This window comes from Lissotriton vulgaris, chromosome 7 (assembly GCF_964263255.1).
Source record: "Lissotriton vulgaris chromosome 7, aLisVul1.2, whole genome shotgun sequence".
Classification (NCBI taxonomy): Eukaryota; Metazoa; Chordata; class Amphibia; order Caudata; family Salamandridae; genus Lissotriton; species Lissotriton vulgaris.
The window spans coordinates 1,751,301,496-1,751,327,829 of NC_141695.1; the positions used below are offsets into that span (position 1 = coordinate 1,751,301,496).

At 48.0% G+C, this 26,334-nt stretch overlaps 1 protein-coding gene across 2 annotated transcripts in view; it reads left to right on the plus strand.

Annotated features, from left to right (window-relative positions):
- Nucleotides 1-26,334, plus strand: part of CIC (capicua transcriptional repressor) — a 445,344-nt gene that overhangs the window by 287,390 nt on the left and 131,620 nt on the right. For both annotated transcript variants that reach the window (XM_086933054.1, XM_086933055.1), the window contains exons 12-14: nt 3,297-3,526; nt 5,556-5,722; nt 21,980-22,164. In XM_086933054.1, the coding sequence (XP_086789180.1) occupies nt 3,297-3,526; nt 5,556-5,722; nt 21,980-22,164 (582 nt within the window). The remainder of the gene's footprint in view (nt 1-3,296; nt 3,527-5,555; nt 5,723-21,979; nt 22,165-26,334) is intronic.

The following is a 26,334-nucleotide window of genomic DNA, read 5'->3' on the forward strand; positions in this document are numbered from 1 at the left end:
CATACTCGTACCATAATATACAATAACAGGCCATGACTTATCACGCTAAACCATACTATACAATAGCAGGCCATAACATACTATATTATACAATAATAAATCATACAATACCATACCACACTACACAATAGCTGCCCATACCATGCAGTACGATTAAAGTTTATACTACATCATACCATCCTATTCAATAATAGGCCACACCATAACATACCATAAAAAACAAACCATACCATACAGTGAAATTACATACTGTACAATGATAGGGCGTACAATACCGTGCTATCCAATCAAGTCACCCTCACCTACTTTAACCTCTACCCACCCTTGAACATTGAAGTCATCCTCACTTCCCTTTGCCTCTACCCATTCATGAGCCCTCAAGTCACCCTTACCTCTAGCCATCCCTGAACACTCATGTCACCCTCCGCTCCCTTTACCTCTACCCACCCTTGAGCCCTCAAACCTAAAGTCACCCTCACCTTGCCTCTACCCACACCTGAACCCTCAGGTCACCCTCGCATCCTGTCTAACCCTGAGCCCTCACCTCCCTTTACCGCTTCCCAGCCCTGAACCTGCAAGTCACCGTCACCTCCCACCTGTGTGTGTGTGGCTCTGTGTGTAGGTGCGAATGCAATAGGTCTCGCATTTGCGAGAGATTAAGCTATTGGCATTGTAAATGACAATGCCATTTATTTATCTGTTTTCAAAACCAACACACAAATAAAACATTTGTCATGTACAATGCCATTAGCTCTAACTTTTGCAAAGGCGAGACCGTTGCATTGTAAATGCTTGTTTTTCCCCTTGGAAAGCCAATGGCGGCCACACGCCTATTGTCAACAACAACCCCTCTTCCCTGTATAATGGCTGTCTGAACCAGAATAAGGGATCTCCGTGGCAACCAGCAGCAGCAAGCAATCACGTGGGCGGCCTGGGCCATAGAGGCGTGGCCCAGTGCATCGTCTATGCCAGAGGACCCATATAGCTTCTGTGCAGCGGAGGTACCGCAGGGGCCTTGTATTTATGGAATCAGCTAGTGTGAATTTGTGTTTGCTAGTCTGAGTTTTGGTACAAAGATTTCTATAACTACCTTTGAGACTAAGACGCTAATCACACTGCAGCGATCATCGCTTTAAACACTATTAGTTCGTTTTATGAACAGTTTGTGTGAGATTGTAACGTTTATGATGTGTTGCTCACCTGATCTGATTCCTCCTGAAACATCTCTTCACAGGTTGTTTTTAAACGTTTGCCAGGTAAAAGCCTAGTGTCTAATCTGTAAGGAGTCAGATTTGTAAATCAGAAGTAATACTTTGTCAACGATTATTGTCAGATAAAAGATGCAAAGCTCCCTCCTTAAACCCACTCGGTGAAAATAGGATTTTATTATTGAGCATGCTCTGCTTCTGGCTGAGTCAAACAGAGCATGCTTAGAAGCAAGACTACTACTATTAGAGCATGAGTAGTTTAGACCGCTCTGATACGGTGGTGTTTGCAGAAGAAAATACTGCCTGAATGAGAGGCTCTGTCTAGCTTTACTGCAGATAAAATGTGTTATCTACACAGATCTTACGTTTTATAGATATATGTGCAGGAGTGCCAGTACCGTATTCGAAGGCATCTCACAAAATAATATCACAGGATCTTTGACACAGAAGTGATGTCATTAAAGGACACTGCTAAGTGTAAAACATCAGTATTCTAACTGTCCATGGTTCTGATGGTCCTTGTCTTCCACCTGTCAAAGCTGCTCGGCAGTGCATATGTTTTTTACCCAGAAGTGCATTACCACCCTAAAAGTTGGGTTGAGGGGCATAGAAGTTTCTTGTCATGTGACATAACCAGAGCTGCTGACTTTGCAACTGGTGAACCCGGTTTGAGTCTCTGTATTGGCTTAACATCCTGTGATTCTGGACAAATCACTTAATCCCCAGTGCCTACAGAAAACAAACACTTGCAATTCAATAGGTCTCGCATTTAAGAGAGTTTGAGCTATTGGCATTGAAAATGACAATGCCTTTTATTTATGCGTTTTGAAAACTTGCTAACAATGCGTAAACATGCACTTTGTACTCCTAGTTGGTGCTTGCGATAAGCAAGGCTGGCAGTAACTGCGCCTATTCCTGCCAGCCTTGCTTCTCATATGAGACACGTTGCACAGCAGCCTTACTGCTGTGTAATCTTTAATGCAAAACACAATGCAATGGGGGAATGCAACACAAGGGTGGTATGGGGCAGGAGGGTTGTAGCAGCAACAGTGGTGGGGAAAGCAACACAGGGGAGGAGGAGGAGGTGGGTGTACTGCAATAACTTAAAGCAGGAGGAAAGCGGTATAGGGAAAGGGAGTATGAAGTAGGGAAGAATAAATAGTACCTGCATCACAATACAAGCAGGGGATGTGCAGTAATTAGGTTAAATCAATCTGAGCTTGGTCCATGCTCCTCTGAAAGGAATGGAAGTGACACTTGGCCTGCGCTGGCCAATTAATCAGCAAAGAAGAGTGACAACTAAGCCAAAAAATGTAGGGAATGGGCGGGCTTTAAGCCAGGTACCTTACACAATAGTCTCATAAGCGAGAGCGCATGCACTGTCGCAGGCTTGACCTAAAAACAGGTTGTAATGTCCAAGCGACAATAAGTCAGAAAAAACTTCCCCTTGGATTGTTTAGAAACATACCATCATCAATACATATCACATCCCTAAACATCCAACCAGTATCACCAACGAGTGTCACAGAAACCAAAAGCTAATATAGACATGTTTCATTCAATGGATCCTTTGTCAAATATAAAAACTTTTAAAAACATAATGTATTTGTTTCTAAACAATCCAAAGGGAAGTTTTTTCTGACTTATTGTCACTTTGGCGTCTTGTCCCTTTGGTTAGGAGGACCCCTCTCTTATTTTGAAATGTAATGTCCAATCCCAATGCTAGGTGGCGGGACTGTACAAAGCATGTGAATCTACAGCACTACATAGTATGAACAGATACCGACAGGGGAAGTAACATTTTCCTTCTCTCTCAATTGTCAACAACTTATCTGTCTTGTTTCTGTCTCTCTACTTCAGTCCTTTCTTTTTTTCCTAAAACCCCTTTACCTGTCAGACCTTCTTTGTTTCTGTATTTCTTTTTCTGTATTGTTTTTATCACTCTCTGTGTAATTTTCAATGCCACTTTCTTTATTTTGGACTTGATTTGTATACCTTCTGTACCACCCTGCCTGGTGTCCCCTGTTGACATACTCTGGGCTGGCGAGTTAGTGTGTTTGATGCCTGTTTGCTGCTGCTGTCTTCCAGCTCAGTCCTTGTCACCGGCCCCCTCACCAGGTGGCTCTGCTCACCTCTTGTCAAGTCAGGTCCTGCAGCCTCCGGGACTCCTCTCCACAACAGCCCAGCTGCCAAACAAGATGCTGATCCCAATGGCTCCCCCGCAGGTGGCTGTTCGGACTGGTGCCCCCAACCAGCTGCCCCTTGTGTCGCCCTCGTTCCAGATGCCAGTGCAGAATGGGACACAGTCTGCCAGCAAGGTGAGCATGTGCAGGGCTGGGGGTATGTGAGCTCTTTGGTATCGGGGAGGGCCTCTGCGAGGGGTTGATTGAGCCATCTAAAGGAAGCTCATTTCAGTCATGTTGGTTAAAAGTGTTCTTAGAGGAATGGAAATTCGCTGGGGTGTGAAGCTGGTCGCACAGGTCTTGAGGATATATGCCGTGGGGGGGGGGGGGGGGGGGGGCTGTGGTGATCCTATAGGGATTCAGGGTAATGTTAACACTGGAAGTGGACAGTAAAGTGAGCCTTCAAGGCACATGTGTTTAGGCAACATTGTTTGTCTTGTTAGTGGAAGTCAGTATGGAGCAGAAATGTTACCATTCAGTTGGTGGCAAAGGAAGATGATGGACAGTGCTGCCAGACATTACTAAAAAAAAAAAGAGTTTCGCTCTTCCCATATATTAGATGTTTACATTTGGAGTGTGTGTGTTTACATTTGTAGTGTGTGTGTTTGCTGTGTAGTGTGTGTGTTTGCTGTGTAGTGTGTGTGTTTGCTGTGTAGTGTGTGTGTTTGCTGTGTAGTGTGTGTGTTTGCTGTGTAGTGTGTGTGTTTGCTGTGTATGTGTTTTCTGTGAATTTGACTTTTAAACCGACTGAAAGCCCAGACCTGGCACTCAGTAGTTTGGCTCCAGTGAGAAGCTGAATGCGGTGCACAGGAGGCGTGGATGGGGTTGTGACTTGACACTGGCAGGTCTGGGAGGGATGTGGTGGGCCTCGCATAGCTTTTTATTTAGGACAGAAGTCCCCATTATTGCTTCACAATGTTGTGTAGTGGTGCTCCACATTTCTTGCAGTGCTGTTAGTCATCAGAGCTAGGATGTTCACAAAGGTAGTCCTCCAAAGTGAGCTCCGAATCTGAGCTTAATCGGTTGTTGGGACCGAAAGTCTCTCAATAGAATAACAAACTGTGCTGTCATGCTCTGTAACCCTTCTCTTGACTGTACTGTTACTCTTCAGTGATCCTGACAGTGATGTAGATCCTCTGAAGATGCTTTGTTTCAGTTTTCTGCATCATCAGCACTATGCACAGATGACTGGGACACCCTTCATGAGTGAGGATAGCTACTACTCCAGTGGCCCAGATGTGCGGGGACTGGGGAGAATGCAAACAATGTCTTAGATCTGCGGCAGGCGGCTTCTAACCAGTGTGCCTGTGGGTAAACTGTGTGGACTCTTTTCCTGGTAAAAAGTGAATCCTGGCCCCTTAACTGGTTTCTTGCCTTCATCATATGTGGGACATGTGTCCCACTGAATCAGAACTCTTAGCCCCTAGTGCTGCTGTTGTCTAGCGGCCAGCGCTCCCATGATATAACAACATCAACCGCAAAAAGTGCTTTCACCTTCAAGTCTTTTGTGCCAGTGCCAGTTGGAACTGCTTAAATATAGTGTGTGGTGTTTGCTGTTTCACATAACCTTACCCCTACCACATCCCAGATTAACCTTGACTGCTCATAGTTGCTAGCCTAAGGGAGCCAGGTGCTCAAAAGGGGAGACCTGGCCTTCCAGTTAATGTGTGTTGGTGGCCATAGGCATTCGTGGACCCTCATTATACTGCCTCAGGAATCTTGGAAAAGGTTTTACAATTAGCCCTCAATGAACCACACTCGTATGTCTTTCATACTGGACAAGCATACGATAAAGGTCAATGTGGTGGACTCATTGGGTCTTTTTAAGGGAGCCTGCCCACATGAGCACCAGTGAATTGTCTGCAACTCTGACCTTCCTAAGTGCTCTCACCACTAACATCACTCTGCGTAGGTTGAACGACCAAGAGCCACCCTTGCTCAGATTGGGGGCCACTTTGGGTACCTCTAGTCAGTCATCAGAGCACAGCTTTAATGACAAAGTCAAGCTCACTGGAGAAACACTTTACAGGGCAGTATGGCACAGCGTTAACAAGCTTTACAGGGGAATTGGTCCCAACACAGGTATTTTACTTTTGCACCTCTTCTTAAACTGCCCTCACTACTCCCCATCCCATCTCCTTACTGCTCTCTTCTTGTTTTGTAGATCATTCAGATCACCCCAATGCCTGTGGTGCGTCCACAGGTTACCTCCCAGAATGCTTTGGTGTCCTCTACCAACGCACACCTGCAAGGTACCATCCCTGTCACCATGGCAACAGCAGTGATGGCCTCCTCACAACCACAGAAGATGATCCTGCCGCCTTCCACCAGGTAGCTTTGCTTGGGCTCCACTGGTCCCCGTGCAGAAAGAACGTAGAGATGGTGGGATGAGACCGGTGGGAGCTTGTTGGACCTGTTCTAGTGCCATACGGTGTGCAGACCCAGCCGTGTAGTGACAAGATCCAAACAGTGCCCAAAAGCTATTTCTAAGTTTTGTAGTTTCAGCATCTACCATGAGATTCTTTCATGGGATTCCTGTATAATTGTGACCAGTACTTTACAGTGTTTCTAATTTCAGAGCCATCTTTATATTGTGTTTCATGAGCTCTGTGCATGCAACGTTTGCTTTGGGATGCTTGCACACTCCTGACTTACACGTGTGCTACACACGTATACATTTTATCTCATGCACACACATAGGCAAACAGAAACAAGGAAAATGCAGGCTAAATATCTTCAGGTGATGTATGAATCTTCATCAGTCAAATCTAGATCTACTGCAGTGCAAGCTAAGCTCTATTACAGGAACCTGGTCCTTGTGCTGTGTTAATCTGTGCAGCGAGTAGCCCATTCGATCCTTTGGTAGATAGCGGGCTAGCTGTTATAGAAATCTTAAATACATTTTAATTACTGTCATCCCACTGGAGTCTTCTCCATTCTTGGGCCTGATCTGGTCACAAGGTGACGTGCACAACCTTTCCAGGATTCTCAGTCAACGAAAAACTGTCTGGATGGCACATAGTTCAGTGTTGTGTGTTTTTTTCTGGGTTGAGGACCAGAGCGTACAAGAATGTGTACAATTTTGGTTAATTACAGAGTTAATTTTTTCTTGAGCTTAATTTTTTCAAAGATAAATTAAGAGAACAGACCTCATAAACATGCTTATTGATCTGTCCAGCAATCACATATTATTATTGATCTGTCCAGCAATCACGTATTAAACCACGTTACAGTGATATACTATGTTCAAACCCATAATAATCCAGTGTTCGGGAATATGTTCTGAACATCAGTATAACTATAAGGTTAGAGAATTTCTCAACTGTTAAAATGATATAGAACTGCATCAATATGTCATTAAATTCGAAAATGTAATGTTTTTGGAACATTTTTAGTACAGCATGTGGGCAATTGTAAAATCAATGATTTACAGCCTTGTGAGGAAATGGGGTGTATTATATGGTGTGGTCGTGCTATCTCACCTTGTAATACACTTTCCAAGCCCTTTAGGACCCTTAGGTTTCCTCTGTCAAACCTTAGCCCAATCCTGGGTTCTGTGGCACTGAGCAGCAAGTCTTACTCAGAGCTACAGGTAAAAAGCATTTCAATGCCACCAAAACAATTGAAGAAGAAATTGAAATGACACTCAACAAATCTGACACCAATTTATAAAAATAGATTATATTTTTATACGAATTTGGACACTAGAACGAAAAAGGTTTCAGAGATCTAGATTTTACAAGCAATGATAAATCAAGCAATTTCACTCCACTGCGAATAAGCATGGATAAAATCAACAAATTGGACACCTTGAAACTTTTTCAAAGAACGCTTAGGTAAGTATCACTGTGGTCGGTTAGAAGTACTCGGGGCAATGAGCTCCGTAAGGGAGATAGTCAGGGGACTAGTCAGGTGATCAAGAACAGTTACTTTCACAGAAGAAGCAGTCCTTCAGCAGTTCCAGGCACTTTATCCGTGTTGGATTGTTTTCATATGAAGTGGTCCTTATGCAAGAGATGTAGGATGTTGAACACGCTGTGGATAGGACGCAGGTCTTCCTGCAGAGATTCCTTGGGCCACGTAGAGGGCGAGGAGGGAATGGGTCCTTTGTGCAGGCTCGATGTCCAACAAAGTCCTCTCCTGTCTGGCTGAAGTCCAGCCGCTACTGGACTATTAGTCACCCGTTAACGCAGTCACAGGCCAATCCTTCCTGAGTAGATAACTCGCCTTCTGAGGGTCCCAGCAACTCTCGGACAGTACTCCCGGGTTCATTCAACTCGGATATAACTTTGTACTTTGGATGTTGGTCCTTTGTGCCGCGTGGCAGGGATCGTAGCAGCATGAAGACTTTAGGCCACCAACTTTCCCAAGCAGGTTTCGTCAGCTGTTGTGTCCCTGTGCTGAAAACAGGAGGCCAGTAGGCTGGCCCCTGGAGTCTCTTGGCTTGACTAGGCTATGGAAACAACTCCACTTTGAGCAGGACACAGCAGGCCCAGTCCCTCTCTTTTCTAGTCACCAGGTGCAGTTTTTAACAGTGCAACCTCTCTTCACTGGTTCCTTGGTGGAACAGAGCTATCCTCCTTTGGTCCTTCTTCCAAGTTGATAGAGATCGAAGTTCTGGGTGCCAGGGGTGCCCCACGTATCTTCCGAAAATGCCCCCAGGGTAGGATGTAGTTGGTAGCCAATGGGCTACCAGTTTCCCTCCCTCCTGATGACCCCTTCCTGGCAAATGTGAAATCTGGCTATCCTAGTATGCACCACTCTGGCCACTCCCAACATGGCGAGACCTCTCTCTTGACACTCAAAGCTCCCTAGCCCTCCCCCAAAGGTGCGGCTACCAAGACGGCTACGTGCACCTGGAAAAAACGCTTTAACTGGTTTCTCCTCTCCTGTCCCCAGTGCCAGCCTGCCTGCCTAAACAATAGAGCACCCCTCTCCCAAGTGTTACCCATTTGCCCTCAAAGGTGACTTCTCCTTAGAAGATCGCTGTTTGGACTAACACCCGTTTGACTTCCTGCAAAAGGGATGTAACACCTCTCTCCCATGCAGGCCCCTATTGTGTCCTTTCCTTGGAGTCTTTAGCAAGTCTCCCCAGGAGTGCAGAAAGTCTGGGAGTCTAGCCCTGTGTACATCAGTAAACAGGCATTGGAAACCTTGGGCAACTAAACTGGCAACTTCTAAAGTTGTACTTGGCCCACCAGTGATATTAAACTTGATTTAACCATCAAATCTGATTTCATGCACTGCTTCGTTTGATAGCTAACAGTACCACCCATAGTCCCATTCTGAAGCTAGCAGGACTGGGGTGCCAGCCTGTAACTCTGCACTTGCCAATGAGACAACTAGTCTTCCCACAGTAAAAATACAGTAAAAATGACAATTTAGGGTTTTTGCTGCAGGAACATGAAGAAGTACAGGTTCCACTTTTCAACACACATTCCTGTTTTGGGGCCCTGCCTTAGGGGTAATTGACATACGTTAAAAAGGGAGGTTTGGGTTGTGCAATTGCTTTAAATTGCGAGTTAGCCATTTAAAACTGCCCTTACAGTCTGCAGCGGCAGACTGATAGTTATGGTTTGCCTTCTCTCACTCAAAAAGTACTTTAGTCCTTGGGAGATACTCTAACTTACAGGCCCTGGGTACCCCTGCTACCATTTTCTATTGACTTACAGGTAAGTTAGGCAATGCCAATTGCGGACAAGTCAATTAAACATGCACCATTTTACGTGTCAGAGCACTTGCACTGAGTCCTGTTTTATAGGGCTCAAGCATTTTAGAGCCATTACACCAGTACCTATTAGTAAAAGATGTGGGTAAACCCTCAAACAGCTGGTTCCTTAAAGGCCTGTTCTAGACACAGGCAGCCATGACATTGTTGTCTAAATTGCTGTTCAGTATATTCTCCTTTCTTACAAGCTAGGGTCTAAGTGATTGCCATGTATCAGTCAGCAGGTAGGAGTGAAGCAATAGCATTCGCTGCATTATTGCAGGTGGTGCCATCCCGGAGTCAGTCTTCAAACTTGCGTTAGGGCTTTTCAGCCATGGAAAGAGCTCTCTGCGCTTAGCCAGCAACAGCAAAATGGCCATGAGTCTTCTAGAGTGGAACATGATGTGGGCAGTATGTCCAAACAGTATTGTTAGTGCTGTTGTTTTGAAATAATTGAGCATGACCTTGATCCTCTTCTCAACTACCTTTTCCAAGAGCGTGATGATGCTCGGACTAGCCCACGCTAAGTGAAAAGAGATGAATGAATTCATTGCCAGTGGTTGCATTTGAGGCTCAGCGCAGTATCTTTCTTATTCAACCGTAGAGGGGCATAATATGTAAAATTCAGGAATGCTAAATGATGCAGCGTGTTAGTAGTTTAAGGGTAGTAGTTTTGTGTGCGCACAATATTCTCTCCAGTTCTTTCCTGAATTTCAAACCTTTCATCTAATTCCGATCTCTATTTTGCTGAAGGCACTGCACACAATCACATTAGTCTGTGAACTTTGCATACGGTTTCAACACCTAACCTCTCGTGCTCATACATGTTTGTGAATAGAACAAAGTATTTAGGGAGGATCACCATTTTAATCAAGCAGCACTGCCTGCAAGTGTTTAGTGTAATTTTAACCATCTCTCAATGAGGCTCTTTAAATTCTCAAATGTGGGGGATCCATAGTTAATCAAATGGCATTATTTCTGTCTCTTTACTTTAATCCCCTAGTATTTCATTGAGGTATCACATCTGTGTAATGGAAATTCCGTCTGTGATGGCTGAGGGGTCTATGTCAAAGGGTTTTATCCCATTTAATTTTAATCCCAAAGAATCAACCACATTTTATAATTGCCTTATGAGTGGGGATAGTGTGAGAAAGTGCCCTCTTTCTGCATGGTTGCCTCCACTTTTTGCTGAACAGCTGATATGCTTGTCTGAATGTGCCCTGGACGCCTGCCAATCAGGTACCCTGGCCTATGTTCTTTCCCTAAAACTGCATTGAAGACCAAACCCAATTGGCACTCTCTGGCCACAGTTCACTCCCTGGTAAATGGTACCAAAGGTGCCCAGGCCACTGTGACTAGAGAAGGTCTCGAAGGGTTGCAGCACTTATTGTGCCACCCTTAGAGGCCCTGTACCTTTACACTCCCAAATGTCAAAATTGAAATCCCCTTTGGGCAATTTCAATCACAAACACTCAATCCACATCAAACATTACTCTAGTCAAAGAGACTTGATTCACACCAGTGTGATGAACAAAGAGGAAATGTAAAAAATATTTGAAAATGTGTACAATTTATTCGAGCAAATATTAAAAACATTTCAGACCTTCTATAAAAACATGTTCCAAACCTACCATAGGTACAATACTAGTGAATTACACAATACACAAAAAGCACAATATTATGACAAAAAATGGGAATCACACTAAGGAAAAATAGTTCCTATTGCACAGAAGGAAATACAGTAGTCATCCAGAAATCAACTCTCCACAGACTTAGAGTAATTATCCCTCACATGGGCATCGACGCGTTTCGGTGGGCAAATTGATAGATAGCCAATACCTTCTTCAGGAAAAACTATATTCATTCCCACTTACACATTTTATATCTAAAAATACGGTAATTTGATCCTAGTCGCATGATCCACTTCCACGTAGCTGGTTTGTTCACCAAATCCCGACGTGTATACTAAAAAACAAACACCGCCATTCTCTGTTATTCTGATATCTGCTACGTGGGGCATACGCCTCCAAAAGTCGTCAGTTGCACTCCCACACTGCCTTTGCAGGCTGTGTGTTTTGGTGCAGAACAAAGTGAAGAGTCAACATGGCACACATCCCTGTGTACCATGCCTACAACCCACTGCCTTGGCATAAAGTCACCCCTCTAGCTGGGTGCTCTATCACAGTGGTCAGGTTACAAGTGCATGAGCCCTGTACTCCTACATTGTCTAAGTCCATTCTTAGACATTGTAAGTGCAGTGCTGCCATTGAGAGTAGATGGTGCTGGGATTTTGTCATTACGAACTCCACAGTACCATAATGGCTGCACTGAAAACTGAGAAATTTGGTATCAAACTTCGCAGCACATTAAATCCTTACTGATGCCAGTGTGGGATTTCAGGAAAAATGCACACAGAGGGCATCTTAGAGATGTACCCTGGAAAAACGACCTACCACTAGTGTCCAGGCTGAGTGGCCGCTTTCAGCTTCCACCACCAGACCTGTTTCTGGACCCCTGGGTCTAGGGCCTGCTGCTCTCGGGGGCCAGAAAAATGCATATCTTTGGACGAGGTGCTAAGCCTCCTCCCTCAGGATGGGAAGGTTCCACAAAGGGAAAGCTTCAAAGGCTTCCCGCCTTTGTGAGCTTCCCCAGGCCTTTTGCTACCTTCAGCTACTCGTCCCCACTGGTTCTGACCCCACTTTGGACGGGAGAACCAAGTGAGGAAGGGAGATGTTACAAGAAGAAAAACTTGTACGGCGGACTGTTATTTCTGCACCTCACACCAGTTTCATATATAGTAAAGGCCCTGCACAACAAGCCCTGCCACCAGTCGTCAAGTGATGCCTCTGTGTTCCAGATCCTAATTGTTGCGAGGGGTGGGCGTGCGCCAGGTAATGAAGTTCAGAGAATCGGTATAGTGTTTCATAAAGTCTTTATTTCAAATCGATTAATTCACACGATATAGGAGCATTACACTCCGCTAACGCATTTCGTTCTCACATAGAGAACTTCATCAGTGCTTGCATAAGGTGAGTATCCTAGCAGTAAAGAAGAAATATTAAACAGAAGTGCACTCCAGGTAAATGTGCTGGACTTAGAGCAGGAAAATCACTGAACCAGGTCCGGCCTATGACCAAAGATCTTAGATGAAGCAAGGTAACCAAAGGTAATATAGAGAATGTCCAAGGTTGGTGCTCCAGGTAGTAACACTGGATGCACAGTCTGAATTCCCAAGGCCTGATCCAGCCTAAAAGCAAATATCTCTCAAATGTCGACTATTTGTCTGTGCCCACCTCTGCCAACTTCCCCTCACATGGGGGAGACGAGGTGAAGCACAACTCTCAGTCCCCGCCATCTTGCAGATGGGGGACCCAGCCAACCAGGGTGAGGCATATGCCCCTCTCCTACGGGAGGGTGGCATAATAGGGGGTGTACACACCCCAGGGAAGGGACAAATTGGTCCCAACCTTTTACCTACCTGTAACACCCCTAAATGTATTATTTAGGGGCACCCCTGAACCTTGTTTCCTCAGACAAGAAACTACAAGAAGAAAAGAAGGGCCGAGCAGGTGTGCCAAACCTAAGAAGAGGACGACACCCACTGACTGGCTTGTCACCCCCTCGAACCTGCAGAAGTGAAACTCAAGTGTGTCATGCAGTCCGCAGCCTCAAGAACTGCGAGGACCTGCCCTGCCCTGCCCTAAAAAAAAAAATACTCTGTCTCCCTTGAACACTGGATTTGTTCACCAATAGACTCCAGCTCTGGCAAGATCCGCAAGTCTGCACCTGACACCCACAGCCCGAGTTTGAGTGGGCCAAAACCACAAGGAGGTCTCCCCGTCGATCCTGACCCGAGATCCGGTGATCCCTGACGTGCCTCAAGCCTGCATCCTTAAACCGGAAGGTCCCCCCAACGCGAGCCGGAGCTGGTAAGAAGATCTGACTCTAAAAGGCACCCCTGCACCCGACGCCCCACGACCTTGGGTGACCCAACTGATGGTGCCAAACCAAGCCCCAGCATCCCACCTCTCCAAGTGGTGGTCGCACCCAGAAGACCTTTGTCCCTGAGCCTGCAATGTGTTTGCAAACCAGAGACTACCATTGAAATCTACAGTGCGCCCCACTCCAAAACAGCACTCTGCACCCGGCCGCCCTAGTGCCGCTGAGGGTGCACCTTTTTGTGCTGTCTTGAACCCCTATTTGCCCTTAGCTTAAATCCAGCAGCTTTGCTCCCACAATATTGTGGCCTGCTCGCAAGCAGCCACCAACCGTAGGTCCCCTATCCCCCATTGGATAACATTGGGCCTCAGCACTCTGCACCCGGCCGCCCTAGTGCCGCTGAGGTGTAACAAGAGTGCATCCTAAACTCTGGGGGACCCCTGAGTCTACCCCCAGAATACCAACTCCCACAACCGAATACTTACCTTTAAACTGATAACCCTATTGTTCGAGGCATATGAGCTGCAGATTGCACACTATGCATAGATTGCCACCTAGTGTTGGTCCCGGATGTTTGCAGTTTGTTTTGTAGAAAAGTCTTTGGATGTCACGGGATAGGTGACTCCTCCTTTGGATGATACTGCGCATGGTCATCAGCTCCATCCCCAGATTGTTTTTTTCCGCCTCCGGGCTCGGATGTGTTTCCAGCGCTCTGTGTTGAAACCGAATTCTTTCGGCGCGCAATCCTCACCAACTTTCAGAAAAAAAGTTTTGAACGCTTCTCCATTCGCTGCAATTCTTCAACGTCAAATACTTCGATTCCGGTCGTCATCGACGGCCTTCGGGACTAACTACGCCTCAACTCCATCTCATGGAAAGGACTCCATTCAAAAAGTGTCCTCAATGTGAGTCGAAGTTTCCCCACACCGACCTTCACGAGGTGTGTAACCTCTGCCTTTCTCTGGAGCACGAGGCAAGGGACTGTTCAGCTTGTGCCTCTTTCTGCTCCAAAAAGACTATCTGGGACCGAAGAGCGAGAAGAACAATGACTCGATCTTCATCCTCCATTCCGGACGACATCTTTGAGGAAGGGGTCAATGTCCCAGAACAACAGGACGTCGACAGCGGTTCCGAACAGGAAGAAGATTCGGATGTCGAGTATGTCACTCCAGCGCAAGGGGTCGTAAGTAAGACCGTTGACCCCGACCCTTCCTCGACACACCCAAAGAAGGCCCAGGTTACACCCTCGCCCTCGGGCTCGGGTGCACACCGACACTCCGCTTCCACTGCCCCACCTTCGGGCCCGGCAAAAAAGCCAATTAAGCCTTCAGAAACAACACCCGACCCGAAAAAACCTTCGGAACCGGAAAAACATTCGGAGCCGAAAAAACATTCGGAGCCGAGAAAGTCTCCTGCTTCCCCGACAAATTACATTGTCAAAAAACCAAAGCAAGACGCTTTGGTGCCGAAACCTTCCACACCACCAAAGGATCGGCCTCCAGAACAGGACTTATATTTTCCGCACCCTGCCCAAAAGACTCTGGCTAAGGACCCAATAACTGGACAGTTGATTTTGGCCTCAAAGAAGCGACCACTGGACAAGCCAGCTCCAGATCCGCTTGCAAAGAAGGAGGACATGGCTACCTCGCCTTTTAAGACCGCCTTCCCCTTCTCCTCCACCTATGCCATCACCACACTCTCCCATACCACAGCATTCCCCTGCATCCTCTCATAGAGATGATAGTTCTGATGATATGGGGGGGTAACATGCCTGATCGAGATACACCTACAGGATCACCTGACCATGGGTTGATTACACCACTCCAGATGTCCCAAATGTCCCTCAGGATGACTTACACCCCTCACGGCCTTCCCCACCTGAAGACACTATAGGGTTTAACGAATTAATACACAGAGCTGCACAGTATCACGGGGTGGACATGCATACAGACCCTTTAGATGAGGACTTCCTGATGGATACCTTTGATAACGCACAAAGGTCAGCATCCATCTTACCAATGGTCAAAGGAGTAATTAAACATGCTGCTGAAGTCTTTAACCCTTTCGCTGCGGCCGCGATTTTACCGCTGTGCGGTAAACAAAAGAACAGGGCGGGGCCGTGACAAACCCCAGCCGTCATCAGCACACGCCCACCGCGGGGCGTGACGGCTGGGGTTCGTCACCAGCATGGGAGGGGTTAAAGACCCAGTCAGAACTAGAATCATTAATCCTCATATAAAGAAGAAATATAAAGCAGCCCCTTCAGACCCAGAATACATTAAGGGGCCAGTACCACTAGACTCACTTGTAGTTTCCAACGCACGCAATAGAGCTAACTCGCAAACATCAGGTGATGCTGGCCCACCAGATAAGGAGTCTAAGTTACTAGACTCATCAGGGAAGAGAACTGCGTCTCAAGCAGCAAACATCTGGCGTATCGCCAACACACAAGCATTGTTAGCCAGATATGATAGAGCACATTATGACGTATTAGAGTCAATAATGAGACACCTCCCTGTTAAATACAGGGATAGGGCACATGAACTCATCCAAGAGGGTAAAAACACTACAAATACCTCCATCAGATGTGCCCTTGACGCAGCTGATACTGCGTCTAGAGCAGTTAACACCTTGGATGCTCATGACCAGCTGAGCTCGTAATGAGCCACCGCGCTCATGACGAGCTCAGCTTGTCATGACCCGTGGAACACCCAGGTGTGGGGAGAATTCCCCCGCTGTGCTGAGCGTTCCACGGGAGGCAATACACCTGTGACGAGCTGAGCTTGTCATGAGCACAGGAGCGCCTTAGCTCATGACGAGCTCAGCTCGTCATGAGCATGGGGGCTCTGTGCGCGCCCCCCAGCACAGCGGGGGATTAGCCCCCGCAGCGAAGGGGTTAACACCAGTGTCTTGCTACGCAGACATGCCTGGCTACGTATATCAGGATTCAAACCTGAGGTACAAAATGCAATTCTAAATCAACCTTTCGATGAGCAACACCTATTTGGACCCAACGTGGATGTATCTCTTGAAAAAATGAAAAAAGATACAGACACCGCCAAATCTACTAATGTTTATTTCATGTGTTATGTTTTTACATATACATATTATGAGTATGTTATTACTATTTTTATTTACCGTGGGACTTCCACTCCGACAACAGGGTATATTCAAGCATGTGAATCTATGAAAGACACCAATACTGGAGTACCACCTGTTTACAGGTAAGTAACAATTGTTCTTTTCCTTCCTCCATAGGATAGCATTGACGGTTGGTGGCTGCTTGCAAGCAGGTCACTTGGTTGTGGGACCAAAGCTCCTGGTCTTTAGCTCAGGGCAAATGGTCAAACAAAGTAGCACTAAAGGTGCACCCTCAGTGGCACTAGGGCTGTCTGGTGCAGGATGCTGTTTCGACGTCGGACTCCCTATTTTCAATGGCGAATCTCCGGTTTGCAAAGGCACTGCAGGCTTGGGGACGAAGCTCGTCTGGGTGCAACAACCACTTCGAGAGGTAAGATGGGAAGTTAGGGGTTAAGTACCGTCGGTTTGGGCACCCAAGGCAGTGGGGCGTCGGGTGCCTTTTGGGATTGGATCTTCTTACCAGCTCCTGGTCGCGGTTGGGGGGACCTTCTGGATTTAGGATGCAGGCGCCTGCTGGAGGCTTAAGGCAGGTCAGGGGTCACCGGATCTCGGTTCAGGATCGCTGGTGGTGTTAGCCCACTCGAGCGCGGGCCGTAGAAAGGAAGTGCAGAGGGGGGCGGATTTGCGGTGTCCGTCCGGAGCCAGAAGTTGCAGTCTTTGTACTTGAAGGCAGGCAGGTCCTCCGGAGTTTTCGCGGTTGCTGGCTGCAGGACACACCAGGATCTCACAGAAGCAGGTTTGAGGGGGAAGCAGGCCGGTAGGGCTGCGGCCAAGTCAGTGGGCGTCTTCCTCTTGTTAGCTGCTGCACTGCTGTTCGGTCCTTCTTCTTCTTGTAGTTTCTTCTTGTCTGAGGAAGCAAGGTTCTGGTGTGCCCCTAAATAGTAGATTTAGGGGTGTTACAGGTAGGTAAAAGGCAGGGACCAATGGGTTATTATACCACCCTCTAGTGGGGGGGGGGGGGGGGGGACGCATGAGCCTGTCCCTGGTTGGCTGAGTCCCCCCATCTGCAAGATTTGTGCTTCACCTCGCCTCCCTCACCTGAGGGGTGGAGTTGGCAGAGGTGGGCACACCTCTCTTCCTCACTTGTTTTTCCTGCCAGTTCTCCCGCCCAAAGTTGGGTTCAGGACCAGTGGGGACCAGCTGCTGAGAGCAGCAAGTGGCCTGGGGAAGCTCACAAAGGCGGCAAGCCTTTGAAGCTTTCCCTTCGGGAACCCTGCCCATGCTGGGGGAAGAGGTTAGGCACTTTGTCCCAGGATGTGCATTGTTTCAGGCCCCAGAGAGCAGCAGGCTCTCGACCCAGGGGTCCAGAAACATGTCTGGTGGTGGCTCATGCACCTGTACCCTCACCACTGATATAGTGCACCCAGCTAGAGGAGTGACTGATGTATGCCAGGGCAGTGGGTTGTAGGCATGGCAAGATGTGTGCCATGTTGACTCTTCACTCTTGACTCTTCACTTTGTACTGCACCAAGACACGCAGCCTTCAAAGGCAGTTTGTGAGTGTAAGGGTCAGGGCCTCTGAGGTGGCACAATAAGTGCTGTAGCCCTTAGAGGTCTTTCCTGGTCACAGTGCCCTGGGTACCATTTACCAGGGGCTGACCTGTGGCCAGATATGCCAATTAGGGTATTTTTGGGAAATAACACAGGCCCTGGAAACCTAATTGGCAGGGACCCAGAGCACATCAATTAAAAAGCGCAACAGTTTTCTGGCAAAAAGTGTGTGTGTGGGGGGGGGGGGGTGCCTGCAACAGAAACCCAACTTCTCACAGAGGTGCATTGTGAGAAAGTGGCTCTATATATGCAGTAAGGCAGTACCAGAAGGCAGTGCAAAGCATTTGTTGTACACAGTCAGCAAAGGATTTCACACACTCAAAGACTGAACTCCAGGCCAATTGTTTTTATATCCAAAGATATAGTTGTTTTATTTTTAGAACCAACTGGCATAAAAATATACTTCTCTAGATAAGAGTACTCTCATGTAATTACTTTGCAAGGAAGCAATAAAGTTTGTGAACAATGAAGGCAACACAGGTCTAGACACACTTTAGCATTGAGCTCAATGGGTTTTCAGCATATAAGTACAGTTGATTACCACACAGATTACTTTAGTAGTTCCAGGACTAGATCCTAGATTCAGTCCTGGGGTCTAAACTGAAACCAATTTAGTAAAATCGTTTTAGTTACTGTAGTGAATTTTCATGAATGTAAAGCTGTTTTAAAAGTTCACAAATAGAAGCTTTTCAAGGTAAATTCGACAATGTTATCCAATGGGAGAAAATTCAGGTTGCAGGTAAAGTACTATCGCGTTATTTTTGTAATCCAGTACTGGGCTCCTGGGGCCAGCACTGGGGTCTCAACTTAAAACAGTTAGGTAATTGCATTTCAGTATTTCGTAGGACTTTTAAAGAATATTTCAAGTTTTCAAAAGTAGACAGAAGAAATTTCAGAGAAAAGCATACAATGGATTCCTATGGAGAAAATACAGGTTACTGATAAACCCGGTAAGGATTACTTTAGTGGTTCAGTACTGGGCTACAAGGTACAGTACTGGCTTCTCCCCTGATCACAGGTGAGTACTTCGGAATTCGGGTGATTTTATATGAATATTTTTAGTTTCCAAAACTTCACACTTAGAAGATTTTTCAAGTCAAACCTGTCAATGTTATGTAAATGTAAATGTAAATGTAGGTGTATTTATATAGCGCAACCTGTCACCCAAAGGGCATCCTGGCGCTTGCTTAGGGAACCCGTCCTGGTATTCCCCTGTGAGAGGCCCCGGCAGTGTGTCCACAGGGTGAAAGCCAGGCATCCCGCTGCGAGGGGCCGTCGTGGAGATTAAGCAAGCTATTGCCCAGAGTTGCAGAGTGAGACCCCGTGAGTTGAGTAGGCACCGGAGCGAGAATTGTCGAATGGCAGTTACCGGTTTGCAGGTGAATACTTGGTGGTGAAGTCAGGGTTCTGGGCATAGACTCAGGGGTCCACCAGTGTCAGGTAAGTACAGTTAGTTCACCTCCAGCGGCACAGGGGCGGCCGGGTACAGTGGTAGTTAGGCCCAATGATATCCTATGAGGGAAAGGGGGCCTTCGATTGGTGGCTGCTGGCTAGCAGGCCCACGCGGCTGTTGGAGCTGAGCTCCTGGTCACTTGCCCAGGGCAAGGGGGGGATATAGGATAGGACAAAGGTGGCACAGCCAGTGGCACTCTGGCGGCTGGGTGCAGGGTGCTTTTGAGCCGTCGGGCGCTCAATGTTATCCAATGGGAAAGGTCAAAGGGGAACAAAGGCTGCAGGCTCGGGGACGGAGACTCTCCAGGGGTGACTAGCACTTCGAGAGGTAAGTTGGGATCTTGGAGCACAGGTAGGTACCCCAAAGGGAGGCACAGGGGGCTGTAGGGCGCCGGGTGCAGGGGTGTCTTTGGGTGTCGGAAAAGCTTACCCTCAGCTGGTCGCGGTTGGGGTTCTGAGTCTGCAGGCGTCGTCTGGTTCGTCGAGGAGGGTCTTTGGGTCCCAGTCGCCGGGGGGACGTCCTCGTGGTCTTGGTTTGGTTGGACTCGGCCCGGGCTCGGTGGGTGCAGAGTGGGCTGGTCCGGAGCTTCCTGGCTGGCACCAGGTGGGTTGTTGCAGCAGAGCCTCTGCAGATGGGAGTCCCAGTCTTTGGGAGGGTCAAGGCTGGCAGGTCCTCTGGGTGTCCCAAGGTTGCTGTCTGCAGGAGTCGCTAGGATAAGGCAGGAGCAGGTTCCAGGATCAACAGGCCTGTAGGGCTGGGGCCAAGTCAGTTGTTGTCGTCCTGTTGTTAGCAGCTGCACGCCGGGTCTCCTTCGTGATCTTCTTTCTTCTTTTGCTTCTCGGGATCTAAGGAAGGAAGGTTCAGGGTACCCCTAAATACTGAATTTAGGGACGTTACAGGTACGGCAGGGACAGGGACCAATGGGTCCCTGTCCTGGGGTGAGTACTGCTCCTCTCCTGTTGGAGGGGGGCAGGAGCCTAGCTGGGATTGGGCAGGGCTCCCCATCTTCAGGATGGCCGAAGCCCGGGGTTGTGCTTCACCTCGTCTCCCCCACCTGAGGGGTGGGGTTGGCACAGGCTGGCACAACCCCTTCCTGATGTAGTTTTTCCCCCCAGTCTTCCCACTAGAGTGGGGATCAGGACTGGTGGGGGCTGGTTGCTGGGTAAAGCAAGTGGTCTGGGGAAGCTCATCCTGGGGGAGGAGACCTAGCATCTGGCCCAGGGTGTGCATTGTTGCAGACCCAGGAGAGCGGGGGCTCTCCTACCCAGGGGTCCAGCAACATGTCTGCTGTGTGGCAGCCTCTGCAGCCACTCAGCCCAGACGTGGATTGTAGGTTAGGCTTCCAGGGGGCATCTCTAAGATGCCCTCAGGTGCATTTTACATTAAATCCCACACTGGCATGAGTGCGGGTTTAATGTGCTGAGGAGTTTTGTACCAAACTTGTCAGTCTTCAGTGTAGCCATTATGGTGCTGTGGAGTTCGTAATGACAACCTCCCAGCACCATATACTCTTAATGGCATCACTGCACTTACAGTGCCCAGAAATGGCCCTGGGTACTGTAGGGGCACAGGGCTCATGCACCTGTGCCCACACATCTGGCATAGGGCACCCAGCTAGAGGGGTGACTGAAGTATGCCAGGGTAGTGGGTTCTGTGGGCATGGCACATAGGGATGTGTGCCATGTCGACTCTTTGTTTGGTTCTGTACTCTGGCACTCAGCCTTCAAAGGCAGTGTGGGGGTGTCAGGGTACATGCCCCCTGAGGATGGCACAATAAGTGCTGCAGCCCTCAGGGGTCTTCTCTGGTCACCATGCCCTGAGTACTTAGGGTACCATTTACTAGGGGCTGACATGTGGCCAGAGATGCTGATTAGGTTTTAGTTTCAACACAGTTTTAGGGAAGGAACACAGGCCCTGGGTACCTTGCTGGCAGGAACCCAGGGCACACTCAATCAAAGCACATCCACAGTTCAGAAAAAAGTGGGGGCATACCAATGCAAGAAAGGTGTCACTTTCTCACGTTCATTAGGACAGCAAGCAGGCTAGATTAAATAAGACGAGGTTGGTTATGGCAGGGCTGATTATAGCAGGGGTTAGTTGAAGAGATGGGGCTAGAGATACACAGTATGTGGCTGAGTTGCTACCAGCAATGGTTAGGTAGAGGTGTGGAGGAATGTGTAAGCTAGAGATTAGTTATGGCAGGGGCTCGATAGAGGATCAGGATGAGGTAGAGATGCCGAGGATTGGGATGAGGCTGGCTAGATCTGGTATGGAATAGGGGTGCGAGGGGGGATTTGGTGATCGTGAAGTGAGGTGGAGATTCTTGCTGGACCAGCTGTAGTATGCAGAGTGAATGAAGGTATTGAACACTTTTCCAGGTGTCAAAATATTTGAGGTCTTAAGTGCTCTTTCTGCGTTCCATATGAATATTGTGGATGCAGTAGTCTTTTTAGTTTAGGTCTTGAGTGAAATCAGTCTCAGTACCGATGAGAGGATTCTACTGGACGTTTTGAAAAGTAACCAGGTTTTCTTTTGTCTGGTCTCCTTATGTTTCCCATTGTTTCTGTGTCCATCATATTTTTCACTGTCTACCATGATCACTGATCAAACACATTTGTTGTCTTGCATTCCTTTTCCCTTTCTGCATCTCTCCCTTCCTTCCTCCTCTCTTTGTTCTCATATCTGCCACTCATCCCTCACTGTCCATTACTCTACCTACTCTGTCCCTCTCCGTTCCTCCCCCTCTTATGTCTCCTTCCTCTACCTCTCTCTCATTTCTTGTCTTTTTCTTTTCCAGGATTACCTATGTCTCCTCAGCTGGGCAGCCGATTCCTTTGGTGACCAGTGGCTGCCAAACGCAGGCCAGCATTCCTGGGACCACAACAACATATGTCCAGTCCCCGCTGGGCCCAGCCCAGATGGCATTGGGCTTCACGGCCTTTGGGCCAAACGGACAGGGTATTGTTCAGCCGGTGTTGACAGGTGAGAGTGCTCCTACCTACTCTGTAAGCCATACTTGACTCTTCCTACTCTTTCCCCTCCATTGAACGATGAGGAGCTGACTCCTCGGTAGCAGCAATAAATATATGGCCCCCTGGATGATGAGGATCTAAACCCTCTATGGCCCTAATTCTGGGATGCATGTTTCTTTTCCTCTTTCCCTCTTCATTGTGCGAGCCCGCTGCAGGACAGTGACTGTAGGGGTAGTGACCAATCAAATATTTGCAGAATCTGACGTCTGTTTGAAGCCCTGCGTGTCATGATCCCTTCAAGGGTGATGGGAGAGGAGTCACACCCCCTCCCCCCCCCCCCCCCCTTCCCCCCCAACCATGACATACAGCATGTGAGAGCTCTCTATCTGCAGGACAGAATGTTGTATAAAGGAATAACAAAGGATTAAACATCTTAATCAAACTGCATAGGTCGGTACTTCTGCAGGGATTTTAGTTCACAGGAGTTTTGGACATAGAGGGTTGGTGGACAGTGTGTGCTTGTCTCCTGCTGTACATTCCAGCCATGAAGTGTTTAGAGAAGAAATTAATGTAGGAAGCTGGATTTTTAGGTGGTAGGGCCACTGTAAGGGCGCAGCATGCAAAAAGTACTGACAACCCATATTGGTTTACTATTTGTGGTAGTATTCGAGCAGCTCACGCTTATCAGAGGACCGTGTTAAGCATTTGTTGTACGCACAGAGTCAATAAATAAGACCGACACTGACTATGGAAATCCAAGACCTATTTAGAAAAATAACACAGATGTTTATGTAATTTTAGACACCAAGATCATCGGAATCAGGTTTCTTTCGGAGATAGGATTTCTACAGTAAAACACTTGAATAAACTTTTTTGAGTTATGAACCACCAATACGGTAATGTTATCCTATGGGAGAAACATATCCTGCATACATATACTTGCAAGCGTTTCTGGAGTGTACCTTTTTGGTACTTAAGGTCCTTGCAGTATGAGAATTACATCAATTGGTTGTGCACAGCCCTGGACTCCATCACACCCATTAAAGCCCTCAAAGAAAAGACCAAATCAAAGGACTCGCCTTGGTATACTCCCCAACTTAAAGAACTAAAAAGGGCGTGTAGAAAACTTGAAAGGAATTGGAGGGTTTCCCGCAGTAACGTAGACAAAACCCCTCGTCTTGAAGCTATCAAAAAATACAAAACAGAAATTAGATGTACTAAAACCTCATACTTCGAGGAAAAAATTATTTCCGCCTCCAACTCATCTAGAGAAATCTTTCGGATAGCTAAATTCCTGATTGATACCCCTCCGACTCCCATTGACCCTAGCAAAGCCCAGACCCGCTGTGATAGTCAAGCTGAATATTTTCACAGTAAAATACAGAAAATTGCCTCTTGTTTTTAACCCACCCAATCTGTTCCAGGATACAGGAACCACTTTACTAAACACCATGACTCCAAAATTAAATGAGTTTCCATTGCTGGATGAGAACTCACTTGGGGCCCTCATGCAGAAAATTAAATCTGGATCTCCTACGGACCCTGCCCCCCCCTGCCAGCTAGTAAAAATCGAGGACACCATCAAACCTGTCATTCTTAATATTTTGAACGCCTCTATTACCATAGGCTCAGTGCCCACTGCCTGGAAATGTGCCCAAGTTAAGGCTCTACTGAAAAAGCCTACCTTGGACCCGGAGAACATGGCCAACTATCGACCTATTTCTCTCCTTCAGTGGGTCAGCAAACTTTTAGAAAAACACATTAACACGTCCATTACCCAATTCTTAGAAAATCATCATCTACTCCATGATTCCCAAGCTGGCTTCCGCCCCAAATTGGGAACTGAGGCGGCTCTTTTGGCGGTAACTGAGCTGGCCAGGAAACAAATGGATCAAGGCGGCACTACAGCAATCATGCTGCTCGACCTTAGTGCCGCCTTCGACACTGTCAACACCAGCATTCTCCTTCACCGCCTCTATCAAATGGGAATTTCTGGGAAGGCCATGCACTGGCTTCAGTCTTTTTTGGAGAATCGCTCTTTTGAGGTTGTTGAGGGCACCACCCATTCAAAAATTTGGCCCCTGGACCAAGGTGTGCCCCAGGGCTCGGCTTTGAGCCCTACCCTTTTTAATATTTATATGCAGCCTCTTGCTGATATAGTGCACTCGTTCGGCCTTGACATAGTGACTTACGCCGATGATACACAATTAGTTGTATCTATGAACCAGTCTGACTCTTCCCCTTCGAATCTAAGTAATTGTTTGGTAGCGGTCGCTCAGTGGATGGCTACCTCGCATTTAAAACTAAATGGCGAGAAAACGGAGCTCATGATGCTAGGCAACTCAACCATCCCCAGTTCTATGTCGGACTGGCCCCCGTGTATGGGCCCTCCGCCCCAACCAAAGTCCCATATAAAGAGTCTAGGCATCTGGCTGGACACTAACCTTAGCTTTTTGCAACAAGCTACTACTCTGTCCGCCACTTGTTTTGGGCTCATGCGTATGCTGAGAAAGGTGCTACCACTTCTCCCCTTCGAAGCCCGTAGAATAATGGTGCAAGCCATTATTTTGTCCCGTTTGGACTATGGGAACTCCCTATATTTAGGGGCTCCCACCTCTACAATAAGGAAGTTGCAGGTGACACAAAATGCTGCAGCCCGCCTTTTATTAGGCCTCAACAAACGGGAATCAGGCACAATGGCCCTGAGGAAACTGCACTGGCTTCCCATTAAGGCCAGAGTGTTGTTCAAATCCTTGTGTATCATGCATAAAGCCATGTGGAAGACTGCCCCTACCATGATCTGCTCCCTAGCAAACCCCTACCTTCCTCACAGATCGCTGCGATCTAGTACTGCTTTTCTGGCCACTGTCAACAAGATCAGACGCACCAGATGGGGCGGGCGTTACTTCTCTTGGAATGCCGCAAAGGCATGGAACTCTCTGCCCACTCCCCTTCGGAGTGAACCCAGCCTTCTAAAATTTCGGAAGGATTTGAAAACTTATCTGGTCATTTAACTTTCTTTCCTTTACAATAGTCTGACTATTCACAGCGCTACGAGGCCTCCGGGTTGTTTGCGCTTTACAAAACCCGATTAATAATAATAATAATAATAATAGGGGGTTAGGAGGTCTTCGGTCTGCCGTAGGCGGATGGGGAGGGTGTTCCACGTCTTGACGGCGAGGTGGGAGAATGCTCTGCCGCCGGCGGTCACTCTTCGGATGCGGGGTACAGTGGACAGGGCACGGTCTGCAGAGCGGAGCTGGCGGGTTGTGGTGTAGAGGCTGTCGGCTGTTGAGGTACGCTGGTCCGGTGTCGTGGAGTGCCTGGTGTGCTTGGGTGAGGAGCTTCAAGGTTATCCTCTTGTTGATGGGGAGCCAGTGCAAGTCTCTAAGGTGTGATGACGCTGCGGCGCGGTATGTTGAGGATCAGGCGTGCAGAGGCATTCTGGATGCGTTCAGTGAGTTGCCGTATTCCAGTCTACTGCTGACAAGGGCCTGGGTGACCGTCCTTCTAGTTGTGGTGGGGATCAACTTGAAGACCCTGCGAAGCGTGCGGAGGGTGTTGAAACAGGAGGAGGAGACGGCGTTGACCTGTTTCGTCATTGAGAGTGTGAAGTCGAGGATGACCCCCAGGTTACGTGCGTGGCCGGTGGGTGTAGGGGGTGCTCCTAATGCCATCGGCCACCAGGAGTCGTCCCAGGCTGAGGGGGTGGCACCGAGGATGAGGACCTCCTTCTTGTCCGAGTTCAGTTTCAGACGGCTGTTCCTCATCCAGTCGGCTACGGCCTTCATTCCTTCGTGGAGGTTGGTTTTGGAGGTGTTGCCGTCCTTGGTGAGCAATAGGATCAGCTGGGTGTCGTCAGCGTAGGAGATGATGTTTAGGTCGTGCCGTCGGGCGGCGTGGGCGAGTGGTGCCATGTATATGTTGAACAACGTTGGGCTGAGGGATGATCCTTGGGGTACGCCGCAGATGATCTCTGTGGCTTTGGAGCAGAAGGGGGGGAGGCGGATGCTCTGGGTTCTCCCGGAGAGGAAGGAGGTGGTCCAGTCTGGGGCCTTCTCTTGGATTCCGGCATTGTGCTTTTAGTGTGCTATGGCAGACTGTGTCGAAAGCGGCTGACAGGTCCAGGAGGATGAGGGCCGCGGTTTCTCCGTTGTCAAGCAGGATCCTGATGTCATCG